General features: G+C 56.0%; 1 protein-coding gene across 1 annotated transcript in view; it reads right to left on the reverse strand.

Annotated features, from left to right (window-relative positions):
* Window positions 1-909: 909 nt before the first annotated feature.
* The window catches only part of WWP2 (WW domain containing E3 ubiquitin protein ligase 2), a 59,083-nt gene continuing 46,956 nt past the window's right edge, over window positions 910-13,036 (reverse strand). Inside the window, 10 exon segments of the mRNA XM_075577212.1 lie at window positions 910-3,657; window positions 9,573-9,645; window positions 10,320-10,416; window positions 10,814-10,918; window positions 11,132-11,227; window positions 11,229-11,253; window positions 11,415-11,555; window positions 11,968-12,101; window positions 12,193-12,378; window positions 12,952-12,966. Of these exon segments, the coding sequence (XP_075433327.1) occupies window positions 3,558-3,657; window positions 9,573-9,645; window positions 10,320-10,416; window positions 10,814-10,918; window positions 11,132-11,227; window positions 11,229-11,253; window positions 11,415-11,555; window positions 11,968-12,101; window positions 12,193-12,378; window positions 12,952-12,966 (972 nt within the window). The 3' untranslated portion in view covers window positions 910-3,557.

The raw sequence follows: 13,036 nt of genomic DNA on the forward strand, positions 1-13,036 counted from the left end.
CTTTTTAATTCTTATCCATTTTAACATGGTGCCCTATAAGCGTATGCCAGCCGCATTACACAGCTTTTCCAGCACAGCCTGGGTTAAAGTGCAGAGCCAGTAACACTACTCACAGAAAGCTAGGTCCACCCAAAATGATGTGAGGAATAGTTATATGAAGCAATAGTAGTTTGAGACAAGTTACAATAGGAAGTTATAGAAAGCAGAGCGGGGATACGTCTATACGTGACAGTACACGGTGTGTGTATATGTATATATATATATATATATATATATATATATATATATTCTCTCTAATCACACAAGGATGCTTTTACAGGCGGTGACGGCGAGGCTGGGTTTTAATGCCATCCCTGAAAGAGGCAGCGGGCTGTGTATTTGCACAGGAGCTCGTCACATACACCACATTTCTTCAGCACATGAAAGCATCTCCTGTTTTTCCCAGCTGGCACCTGATTACAGACAGCTAACCTTGAGTGACGCAAGAGCGCAGAGAGCTGGAGGGAAGGGACGGGCTGGGGAGAAAGGAGAATGGTCTGGGCCGGAGGCTCAGCGAGCGCAGGAACGGAGTCTGAAGATAATGACATGGATTTGGAAGCCGGATCTTGTGAGATTTTCAGTATGAGACTTCAGTGTCTATTTTCACTCCTGAGTCCTAACAGGGAAATGGTCCAGTGACCTTTTAACCCAAGCAGTGGGCAACACCAGTCCTCCAACAGGTCAGGTTTGTAGGATATCCCTGCTTCAGCACAGACTGACCCACTGATTGAGCCCCCTGTGCTGAAGCAGGGATATCCCCAATACCTGGGCTGCTGGTATCCCTCGAGGACTGGAGTTTCCACCCTTGTCCTAACCCACAATCTGAACGGACCCCGTGTGCGTGTTCCATAAACACAATGACGCACGTCGTTAAAACAAATCTCTGCATGTTTATTGCACAGGAAATTAGCATCATGGATGCAGATCAATGCTGTACAAATCTGGTTATTGATCCAAAGCTGTTGCAAATGTAATTCTCCCATTATTCCATATATGTATTTTATATACACTCTGTACATCTGCAGTTAAACTAGGGGTGAATAAAAAGCAACAACAGAAACGTTTGTCCATATTCGAGTGAAACATTGTCCTCTCGGCGCAGCGGGCGCAGGCTTTGGGAGTTTGCTATTCAGCGCTCGCTGACATTCTGCAGGTGGTATGGTTTCTGTGTCCGATGAGATCTCCATAGTGTCTCTTACCTCTGCTCCAGGGGGCATTAATAGAAGTAATCAGAGCGGACGCGCCGAAATGCGCATATTATATAGTGGGATTTATCAACGTCTACGTCAAGATCCATTATTATTATTTTAATGGAAAAAACATTTGCCCTGTATCTCCTCGGACTGATCGGCATCAAACAAGGAGCATGTGATGTGATTAACAAGTGTCTTACGTGCTCTGACAAAGATCCAGCACAGGCCGGGCACACAGCTTTTTGGTAGGCCGGGCACACACCTTTTTGGTAGGCCGGGCACACAGCTTTTTGGTAGGCCGACCAACAGCCAGCTTCTTTCTAACATTCACTACACTCATTCAACAACTTAAAAGTGCAGGGCCTGCGTAGCTTCAGGAAGCCATACTCACTCTGAATGTATACCTCTAACATCCAACACCTCTCCCCCCTCCCAACGGGACCAGCTGTGTGGCTGCACCTCTCTCCCTCTCCCCCCACCCAAAAACCACCTTAAATGGCTTCAGCTGTGAGACTGGGCCATACTCTAACCTGACCCGCACCTTATCCCACAATTAGCAGCTGCCTTACCTTCTTCTTTCAACATTGTCCCTCATTCCCTGTAGATTGTAAGCTCCCAGGGGCTGGGTGCTCATTACCTCTCTGTATCCATTTGTGCATGTTTGTCCTCACCTGTGTGTAACCGTTTATGTCATATACATAACTCTGTGCCCCCCATTGTACCGCGCACCAGAATGCGCAGGCGCTTCACAAATAAACGATAATAATAATCTATAATGTCACTTGCATGGAGACGCAATCTCTCACACACATCGGGGACATTAGTTCGTCTCACAATGTTTTTCACTGGGAATTACTTCTGTCACCAATTGTAAGAGCAGGTCATTTACCCCACAGAGCCCTGTGTATATGCTGACCGCTGTGTATATGCTGACCGCTGTGTGCCAACGGGCTGATCTGGCATCTCTTTATTACCATGCAGGTTCAATGATGTCCAAACTGCACTAACGTTATAGCGTACGTACGTGCGTGCAAACGCACACTATTTAAAAAAGATCCACCTAATAATTACTGACATTTTCATCACTTAGTTTTAACAATGAAAAAAAAAAAAAAAATGATGACATTTTGGGATGAATTAAAATGGTTATTAAATCCATTCCCGTTTCTGCGCCCTCGCTGCAGAGACGCCGGCTGTACATTGCCGGCAATTCATTAGTTTCCCGTAATTTTACACAAATAAGAAGCAATACGAAGATCAGCTGCCATAAAACTCGATTGCTCCCAAACAGGTGGTAACTGATCTATGGGTGTCCGGATCTCTTAAATTGTACCCCGGCCTAAACCAGTAAGGGAGCAGGAGACCTCAGGGAGACAGAAACCTCTCTCCTGCTGGCGGAGTAACGGGGCGATCCTCCGACCGGAGCAGGAGACCTCGGGGAGACAGAAACCTCTCTCCTGCTGGCGGAGTAACGGGGCGATCCTCCGACCGGAGCAGGAGACCTCGGGGAGACAGAAACCTCTCTCCTGCTGGCGGAGTAACGGGGCGATCCTCCGACCGGAGCAGGAGATTATACTGTGCGTGCAGCTCCCCTCACATCACAACGGCTGCTCACAACTGGGGTTCTTTACTGTCGGACTAAACTCACGGAGACGCAGCATCTGGCCGGGGCTGACGGTGGTGGGGGGGGGGGGGGGGGGTTTGCTAGTGAAGGTTTCCGCGGTCATGATCGGTTGCCTCATTTTGTATATGTACCCGCTCTGTCTTCCTCCCCCCTCTGCAGCCTGTTACTAAACGTAGATAAAAGCACGCAACGGCAAAATAGCATGAGACACTGCCTCCAAATGTGGACCATTCGGCTCGTAACTGGGAGAGTTTGTGCTGAATAGAAATCAATGTCGGCCAGAAAAAAAACTCAAATACAGAGGTAGGGCCCAGGCTGCGGGCTCCCACACATTCAGGAGCACATGGTCTGCACTAACCCGCTCTCTCCCCCCCTGTCCCTATGGGGCGGTCACAGTGCTCTAGGGGGTCCCTGGTGGTTCCAAATACTTGGAGGAACCCAGAACTCTGCAGCACGAAAAACAAAATCAGATATGACGGTGTTAAAGCTGCAAAATGTGCGTATCTGGGAAACACTTTGTGCCTCCAAAAGGGAGCCGGAGGTTTCCACGTCACCGGAGACAAGCAGCTCTTGCAGATCTCGGCTGAAGGATCGTCTCTTCCAATGAAATCTGCACCCTGGATCTTCAGGTGAGAGGAGAGACTTTCCCCTCCCTCCGCTCCCCTCCGTTTTTTCCGCTTCCCACCAGATTTGTTGTCACGTTACTCCTGGCCGAACCCTTCCGTCTCCTCGATGGCAAAAAGCAGCTTCTCCCGGAGCTGCTCGAAGCTTCTGTACGGGGGCAGGTCCAGGCGGTTAAAGCTGAGGGTACACAGAGAAGCAAATGAGTGACGGGTGTTCCCAGTCTGGGGTTCTTCCTGGGACTTCCTCAGTAGTATATGGAGACCACATGGTAAATAGGTCACTGGCCATTGAAGTGGGAGACCCAGTCCCTGCTCCGAGAAACCATAAGCAAGTGTCTATCACCCTGCTCTGTACCGCAGACACGACTAGCGCTATACGAGAATCATACTCGACCCTTCCCTAGCGCTATATGAGAATCAGACCGGTCCCTTCTCTAGCGCTATATGAGAATCAGACCGGTCCCTTCCCTAGCGCTATATGAGAATCATACTCGACCCTTCCCTAGCGCTATATGAGAATCATACTCGACCCTTCCCTAGCGCTATATGAGAATCAGACCGGTCCCTTCTCTAGCGCTATATGAGAATCAGACCGGTCCCTTCCCTAGCGCTATATGAGAATCAGACCGGTCCCTTCCCTAGCGCTATATGAGAATCAGACCGGTCCCATCCCTAGCGCTATATGAGAATCAGACCGGTCCCTTCCCTAGCGCTATATGAGAATCAGACCGGTCCCTTCCCTAGCGCTATATGAGAATCAGACCGGTCCCTTCCCTAGCGCTATATGAGAATCAGACCGGTCCCTTCCCTAGCGCTATATGAGAATCAGACCGGTCCCTTCCCTAGCGCTATATGAGAATCAGACCGGTCCCTTCCCTAGCGCTATATGAGAATCAGACCGGTCCCTTCTCTAGCGCTATATGAGAATCAGACCGGTCCCTTCTCTAGCGCTATATGAGAATCAGACCGGTCCCTTCCCTAGCGCTATATGAGAATCAGACCGGTCCCTTCCCTAGCGCTATACGAGAATCATACTCGACCCTTCCCTAGCGCTATATGAGAATCAGACCGGTCCCTTCCCTAGCGCTATGTGAGAATCAGACCGGTCCCTTCCCTAGCGCTATATGAGAATCAGACCGGTCCCTTCCCTAGCGCTATATGAGAATCAGACCGGTCCCTTCCCTAGCGCTATACGAGAATCATACCGGTCCCTTCCCTAGCGCTATATGAGAATCAGACCGGTCCCTTCCCTAGTGCTATACGAGAATCATACCCGGCCCTTCCCTAGCGCTATATGAGAATCAGACCGGTCCCTTCCCTAGCGCTATATGAGAATCAGACCGGTCCCTTCTCTAGCGCTATATGAGAATCAGACCGGTACCTTCCCTTGCGCTATATGAGAATCAGACTGGTCCCTTCCCTAGCGCTATACGAGAATCATACTCGACCCTTCCCTAGCGCTATATGAGAATCAGACCGGTCCCTTCCCTAGCGCTATATGAGAATCAGACCGGTCCCTTCTCTAGCGCTATATGAGAATCAGACCGGTACCTTCCCTTGCGCTATATGAGAATCAGACTGGTCCCTTCCCTAGCGCTATACGAGAATCATACTCGACCCTTCCCTAGCGCTATATGAGAATCAGACCGGTCCCTTCCCTAGCGCTATATGAGAATCAGACTGGTCCCTTCCCTAGCGCTATATGAGAATCAGACTGGTCCCTTCCCTAGCGCTATATGAGAATCAGACGGGTCCCTTCCCAAGCGCTATATGAAAAATCAGACCGGTCCCTTCCCTAGCGCTATATGAGAATCATACTCGACCCTTCCCTAGCGCTATATGAGGCCTAAGAGGAGTGGTGCCCGGTCCAGATGTTAATCTCTGAAGTGGGAGAATGAATTTGATGCGCATTTGGCAGCTCAATTTTTCCTTGGACAAATCTAAAACAGACCGCAGGACAGCGCCATATTGCCGTGTGCGTGTTAGCGCGCGCATACGTGGTTTATTTGCCGTGTGCGTGTTAGCGTGCGGCATGCGCATATGTGGTGTGTTAGCGTGCAGTGTGTGCATACGTGGTGTATTTGCCGCGTGCGTGTTAGCGTGCGTATACGTGGTGTATTTGCCGCGTGCGTGTTAGCGTGCGTATACGTGGTGTATTTGCCGTGTGCGTGTTAGCGTGCGGCGTGCGTATACGTGGTGTATTTGCCGCGTGCGTGTTAGCGTGCGTATACGTGGTGTATTTGCCGTGTGCGTGTTAGCGTGCGGCGTGCGTATACGTGGTGTATTTGCCGCGTGCGTGTTAGCGTGCGGCGTGCGTATACGTGGTGTATTTGCCGTGTGCGTGTTAGCGTGCGGCGTGCGTATACGTGGTATATTTGCCGCGTGCGTGTTAGCGTGTGATACGTGGTGTATTTGCCGCGTGCGTGTTAGCGTGCGTATACGTGGTGTATTTGCCGCGTGCGTGTTAGCGTGCGTATACGTTGTGTATTTGCCGCGTGCGTGTTAGCGTGCAGCGCGCGCATATGTGGTGCATTTGCCGCGTGCGTGTTAGCGTGCAGCGTGCCCATACGTGGTGTATTTGCCGCGTGCGTGTTTGCCGCGTGCGTGTTTGCCGCGTACCGTGTTTGCCGCGTGCGTGTTTGCGTGCCGCGTGCGCATAAGTGGTGTATTTGCCGCGTGCGTGTTAGCGTGCAGCGTGCCCATACGTGGTGTATTTGCCGCGTGCGTGTTTGCGTGCAGCGTGCCCATACGTGGTGTATTTGCCGCGTGCGTGTTAGCGTGCCCATACGTGGTGTATTTGCCGCGTGCGTGTTAGCGTGTTTGCCGCGTGCGTGTTAGCGTGCAGCGTGCCCATACGTGGTGTATTTGCCGCGTGCGTGTTAGCGTGCCCATACGTGGTGTATTTGCCGCGTGCGTGTTAGCCGCGTGCGTGTTTGCGTGCAGCGTGCGCATACGTGGTGTATTTGCCGCGTGCAGCGTGCGCATACGTGGTGTATTTGCCGCGTGCTTGTTAGCGTGCTTGCCGCGTGCGTGTTTGCGTGCAGCGTGCCCATACGTGGTGTATTTGCCGCGTGCGTGTTAGCGTGCAGCGTGCCCATACGTGGTGTATTTGCCGCGTGCGTGTTAGTGTGCCCATACGTGGTGTATTTGCCGCGTGCGTGTTAGCGTGTTTGCCGCGTGCGTGTTTGCCGCGTACCGTGTTTGCCGCATGCGTGTTTGCGTGCAGCGTGCGCATACGTAGTGTATTTGCCGCGTGCGTGTTAGCGTGCAGCGTGCCCATACGTGGTGTATTTGCCGCGTGCGTGTTTGCGTGCAGCGTGCCCATACGTGGTGTATTTGCCGCGTGCGTGTTAGCGTGTTTGCCGCGTGCGTGTTTGCCGCGTGCGTGTTAGCGTGCAGCGTGCCCATACGTGGTGTATTTGCCGCGTGCGTGTTAGCGTGCCCATACGTGGTGTATTTGCCGCGTGCGTGTTAGCGTGTTTGCCGCGTGCGTGTTTGCCGCATGTGTGTTTGCGTGCAGCGTGCGCATACGTGGTGTATTTGCCGCGTGCAGCGTGCGCATACGTGGTGTATTTGCCGCGTGCTTGTTAGCGTGTTTGCCGCGTGCGTGTTTGCGTGCAGCGTGCCCATACGTGGTGTATTTGCCGCATGCGTGTTAGCGTGCAGCGTGCCCATACGTGGTGTATTTGCCGCGTGCGTGTTAGCGTGCCCATACGTGGTGTATTTGCCGCGTGCGTGTTTGCCGCATGCGTGTTTGCGTGCAGCGTGCGCATACGTAGTGTATTTGCCGCGTGCGTGTTAGCGTGCAGCGTGCCCATACGTGGTGTATTTGCCGCGTGCGTGTTAGCGTGCAGCGTGCCCATACGTGGTGTATTTGCCGCGTGCGTGTTAGCGTGTTTGCCGCGTGCGTGTTTGCCGCGTGCGTGTTAGCGTGCAGCGTGCCCATACGTGGTGTATTTGCCGCGTGCGTGTTTGCGTGCAGCGTGCCCATACGTGGTGTATTTGCCGCGTGCGTGTTAGCGTGCCCATACGTGGTGTATTTGCCGCGTGCGTGTTAGCGTGTTTGCCGCGTACCGTGTTTGCCGCATGCGTGTTTGCGTGCAGCGTGCGCATACGTGGTGTATTTGCCGCGTGCGGGTTTGCGTGCAGCGTGCGCATACGTGGTGTATTTGCCGCGTGCTTGTTAGCGTGTTTGCCGCGTGCGTGTTTGCGTGCAGCGTGCGCATACGTGGTGTATTTGCCGCGTGCGTGTTAGCGTGCAGCGTGCCCATAGGTGGTGTATTTGCCGCGTGCGTGTTAGCGTGCCCATACGTGGTGTATTTGCCGCGTGCGTGTTAGCGTGTTTGCCGCGTGCGTGTTTGCCGCGTACCGTGTTTGCCGCATGCGTGTTTGCGTGCAGCGTGCCCATACGTGGTGTATTTGCCGCGTGCGTGTTAGCGTGCAGCGTGCCCATACGTGGTGTATTTGCCGCGTGCGTGTTAGCGTGCCCATACGTGGTGTATTTGCCGCGTGCGTGTTAGCGTGTTTGCCGCGTGCGTGTTTGCCGCGTACCGTGTTTGCCGCATGCGTGTTTGCGTGCAGCGTGCGCATACGTAGTGTATTTGCCGCGTGCGTGTTAGCGTGCAGCGTGCCCATACGTGGTGTATTTGCCGCGTGCGTGTTTGCGTGCAGCGTGCCCATACGTGGTGTATTTGCCGCGTGCGTGTTAGCGTGTTTGCCGCGTGCGTGTTTGCCGCGTGCGTGTTAGCGTGCAGCGTGCCCATACGTGGTGTATTTGCCGCGTGCGTGTTAGCGTGCCCATACGTGGTGTATTTGCCGCGTGCGTGTTAGCGTGTTTGCCGCGTGCGTGTTTGCCGCATGTGTGTTTGCGTGCAGCGTGCGCATACGTGGTGTATTTGCCGCGTGCAGCGTGCGCATACGTGGTGTATTTGCCGCGTGCTTGTTAGCGTGTTTGCCGCGTGCGTGTTTGCGTGCAGCGTGCCCATACGTGGTGTATTTGCCGCATGCGTGTTAGCGTGCAGCGTGCCCATACGTGGTGTATTTGCCGCGTGCGTGTTAGCGTGCCCATACGTGGTGTATTTGCCGCGTGCGTGTTAGCGTGTTTGCCGCGTGCGTGTTTGCCGCATGCGTGTTTGCGTGCAGCGTGCGCATACGTAGTGTATTTGCCGCGTGCGTGTTAGCGTGCAGCGTGCCCATACGTGGTGTATTTGCCGCGTGCGTGTTAGCGTGCAGCGTGCCCATACGTGGTGTATTTGCCGCGTGCGTGTTAGCGTGTTTGCGTGTTTGCCGCGTGCGTGTTTGCCGCGTGCGTGTTAGCGTGCAGCGTGCCCATACGTGGTGTATTTGCCGCGTGCGTGTTTGCGTGCAGCGTGCCCATACGTGGTGTATTTGCAGCGTGCGTGTTAGCGTGCCCATACGTGGTGTATTTGCCGCGTGCGTGTTAGCGTGTTTGCCGCGTACCGTGTTTGCCGCATGCGTGTTTGCGTGCAGCGTGCGCATACGTGGTGTATTTGCCGCGTGCGGGTTTGCGTGCAGCGTGCGCATACGTGGTGTATTTGCCGCGTGCTTGTTAGCGTGTTTGCCGCGTGCGTGTTTGCGTGCAGCGTGCGCATACGTGGTGTATTTGCCGCGTGCGTGTTAGCGTGCAGCGTGCCCATAGGTGGTGTATTTGCCGCGTGCGTGTTAGCGTGCCCATACGTGGTGTATTTGCCGCGTGCGTGTTAGCGTGTTTGCCGCGTGCGTGTTTGCCGCGTACCGTGTTTGTCGCATGCGTGTTTGCGTGCAGCGTGCGCATACGTGGTGTATTTGCCGCGTGCGGGTTTGCGTGCAGCGTGCGCATACGTGGTGTATTTGCCGCGTGCTTGTTAGCGTGTTTGCGTGTTTGCCGCGTGCGTGTTTGCGTGCAGCGTGCGCATACGTGGTGTATTTGCCGCGTGCGTGTTTGCGTGTGCATACGTGGTGTATTTGCCGCGTGCGTGTTAGCGTGCAGCGTGCCCATACGTGGTGTATTTGCCGCGTGCGTGTTTGCCGCGTGCGTGTTTGCCGCGTGCGTGTTTGCCGCGTGCGTGTTTGCCGCGTGTGTGTAGCTCTCACCAGGTGTGACTCCGCGGCAGCCAGGTCTCTTTACCAACTTTGTCAATACAGAACTTCTGTGGCCCGTTACTGCCTGCGAGAGAGAGAGAGAGGGAAGGAGGGCGGTGACAGAGTGATGGCAAGTGACACGGGGAGAGGAGGGGGTGGGGGGGATGTGGCAGCGCGGGGGGGGATGGGGCGGAACACAGCGCGGGGGGGGGGGGGATGGGGCGGAACACAGCGCGGGGGGGGGGATGGGACGGCACAGCACGGGGGGGGGGGGGTAAATGGGGCGGCACACAGTGTGGGGGGGGGGATGGGGTGGCACGGCACACAGCGCGGGGGGATGGGACGGCACAGCGCGGGGGGGGGGGGGTGGGATGGTACAGCACGGGGGGGGGGGTGGGACGGCACAGCACGGGGGGGGGGGTAAATGGGGCGGCACACAGTGTGGGGGGGGGGATGGGGTGGCACGGCACACAGCGCAGGGGAGGGATAGGGCGGCACACAGCCCGAGGGGGGGATGGAATGGCACAGAGCGGGGGGGGGGGGGGGGTGAAAGTGCGGCACACAGCGCGCGGGGGGGGGGGGGTAGGGCGGCATTCAGCGCAAGGGGGGGATGGGGTGGCACAGCACAGGGAGGGGGGGAGGAAGGGGTGATCGATGCCCGCCAGGGGGTTCCTCTATAAGACAATCACCGTATAGGGGACAATGTAAGGTCCTGGGGTGCAGAGTTGGACCCCTCACTGCAGGGGGAGGGAGACTTACCTATGAGCTCCGAGAAGCCCCCCACAGGCAGGCGACACGTCCCCGTCACAAACTGCAGCAAGCGGATTCGCTTCTCATTGTCCATCTCCTTCACCGCCTGCGAGAGGAAAGAGCCCTGAAAGTGCTGCAATGTACAGCTATACCGGGTATAACTACACTCTACAGCAGGAGAGGCCAACTCCAGTCCTCAAGGGCCACCAACAGATCAGGTTTTAAGGATATCCCTGTTTCAGCACAGGTGACTGAGCCACTGATTGAGCCACCCCTGAAGTAGGGATAATTCTTAAAACCTGGCCTGTTGGTGGCCTTTGGATTAGAGGGCACCACACAACATTAACTCATTATCTGCCAGAGAAGCCCCCGATGTACTGCACATTTCCTCTGAGGCGAGTAAAGATACTCGGTGTCACTATGTGCCAGTGTATCTCCTCTTTGGAGAAGAACACTGCTGCTGGGTTCTCCGTGTTGGATCCTTGCCAGGTCTGCTTACCCACCTGCCAGAACCACTGGACCTGCTTGCTGTTCTTGGTGTAGTGCCGGAAGATGGTGTTCTTCTGCCAGTCTGCGAGATCGATCTCTTGCATCCCGCACAGCATCAGCTGCAAACGCACGGATGACATCATCAGAGAGAGCAGCTACCGCTCACTAACCCCACCAGACACGCCCTACAAACGGCCCAATCTCTGCTCAGCAATCCCCCCCAAACTAATTGTGAACCCCGCACTGTGTCCCTTCTGATACATTCATATGCAGGCGCGGCCGCGTGGGAGATCAGCGCCCCGCGTCCTGCGTCCCCGCAGTGGGACTCTCACCTCCAGCTCCTTCTCATCGAAGTAACGCAGCCACTCCAGGGGTGCAACCTCATTAAAGCCATCCAGGAAAGCTTTGGTCTGCTCTTCTACCCCACGGGGTGAACCGCCAGTCAGTGAGTAGCCTACAAGAGGCAAGAAATGAGTAAGCGCTCTCTCCTGCCCCACCCAATGTGCCTCAGTTACCCCCGAGGCTCTCACTATTATCTTGTAACCTCCCACAGAGGTGAGCGGGGTCAGGGGTCAGGGGATGTGTATGTAAGTGGCGTTATACGCCCCCACGCACATGATGAACTCCTCCTTGTTCTCCTCCGTCACCCGGATGTCTTCGCCTCCCTCCTTCAGCTCATGAGAGGTCACCTGGCCAAGGATCTCCATGTCCTGCATGAAATAAAGCTCCAGCCCACACTCCTCCAGGTCATTCTCCCTGCAGGGGGGAGACACAGGGTGAGCACGGGTGGGGGAGACACAGGATGAGCACGGGGGTGGGACACAGGGTGAGCACGGGTGGGGGAGGCAGGGTGGGCACGGGAGGCAGGGTGGGCACGGGGGGGCGGACGGCGCGGGAGGCAGGACGGGCCCGGGGGGGCGGGACACAGGACGGGCCCGTAGGCAGGACGGGCCCGGGGAGGTGAGAGGCAGGACGGGCCCGGGGGGGCGGGAGGCAGGACGGGCCCGGGGGGGCGGGAGGCAGGACGGGCCCGGGGGGGCGGGAGGCAGGGTAAGGCAATCACAGGGGTTCACAGGGTGAGCCCGGGGGGGGCGGGAGGTAGGACGGGCCCGGGGGGGCGGGAGGAAGGGTAAGGCAACCACAGGGGGGGGGTGGGTGCTGTACTCACTTGATCCACACGATAGAGTTGTAGAATTCCGGGTCGATGGATTCCAGGTCGCGCAGCGTCGGCTTCTTGTTCAGCATCCTCTTGTAGAACGGCAGCGTGAAGCCGGTGTCTATAAACTTCCCGTGGTACAGAGCCTGGGAGGGGGAGAACCGAGTGACCACAGGGTGAGAGGAGGGAGGAGGGGGGGGGGGGCAGAAAGCTCTGCGCTGGGGGATCCCGTCTCACCATGGCGATAAAGCGGCCGATGAATCGGAAGTAAGTGAGGTGGTCAGGGTTGATGGAGGACGCGGGGTTAATCTGCAGGCAGTAATTGTTCTTGCCGGCGTATTCAAACAGACAATACATGGGGTTCAGCACCTCGTGTGACAGCAGAAAGAACCACTCCCTGCATGAGAGACAGAGAAGGGCAGAGTCAGAGAGGGGGGGAGCGGTAGACAGAGGGGGGGGGGGAGCGGTAAACAGAGGGGGGTGGGGGGGAGCGGTAGACAGAGAGGGGGGGGAGCGGTAGACAGAGGGGGGGGAGCGGTAGACAGAGAGGGGGGGGGAGCGGTAGACAGAGAGGGAGGGAGCAGTAGACAGAGGGGGGGGAGCGGTAGACAGAGAGGGGGGGGAGCGGTAGACAGAGAGGGGGGGGGAGCGGTAGAGAGAAGGGGGCACAACAAAACCCAGCATCATATACAGGGGCAAGGCAGCCGCATGTCACATAAAGATACACACTAACTCAAGCACAGGGGGCCTCCTGAAGGCGGCAGAACTGGGGGTCAGTCCTGTGAGACCTGGCACTTGGGGGGGTGAGTGCCCGGGACAGTCAGCCGTCCGAGCAGGGAGTTCTGTGGTGTTACGGTGAGGCCGCGCAGCTTCAGTGCTTCAGGTTTGTTATCTGCGGCCGGCTCGTGTGATGACAGAAGGACGGCTCCATGCTGAGAGCTCCCAGTATCCTGTCCGTGGTTCTACCCTGTGGTAGAACAGCCTGACGTAACCTACCATAGGGTAAAACCACTGGGAGGACACAGAGAAAGGCACAGGAGCCAAAGGCCACAGTGGGGCACAAAGACCAGGAGCCAGGACA

This window comes from Ascaphus truei, chromosome 19 (assembly GCF_040206685.1).
Source record: "Ascaphus truei isolate aAscTru1 chromosome 19, aAscTru1.hap1, whole genome shotgun sequence".
Classification (NCBI taxonomy): Eukaryota; Metazoa; Chordata; class Amphibia; order Anura; family Ascaphidae; genus Ascaphus; species Ascaphus truei.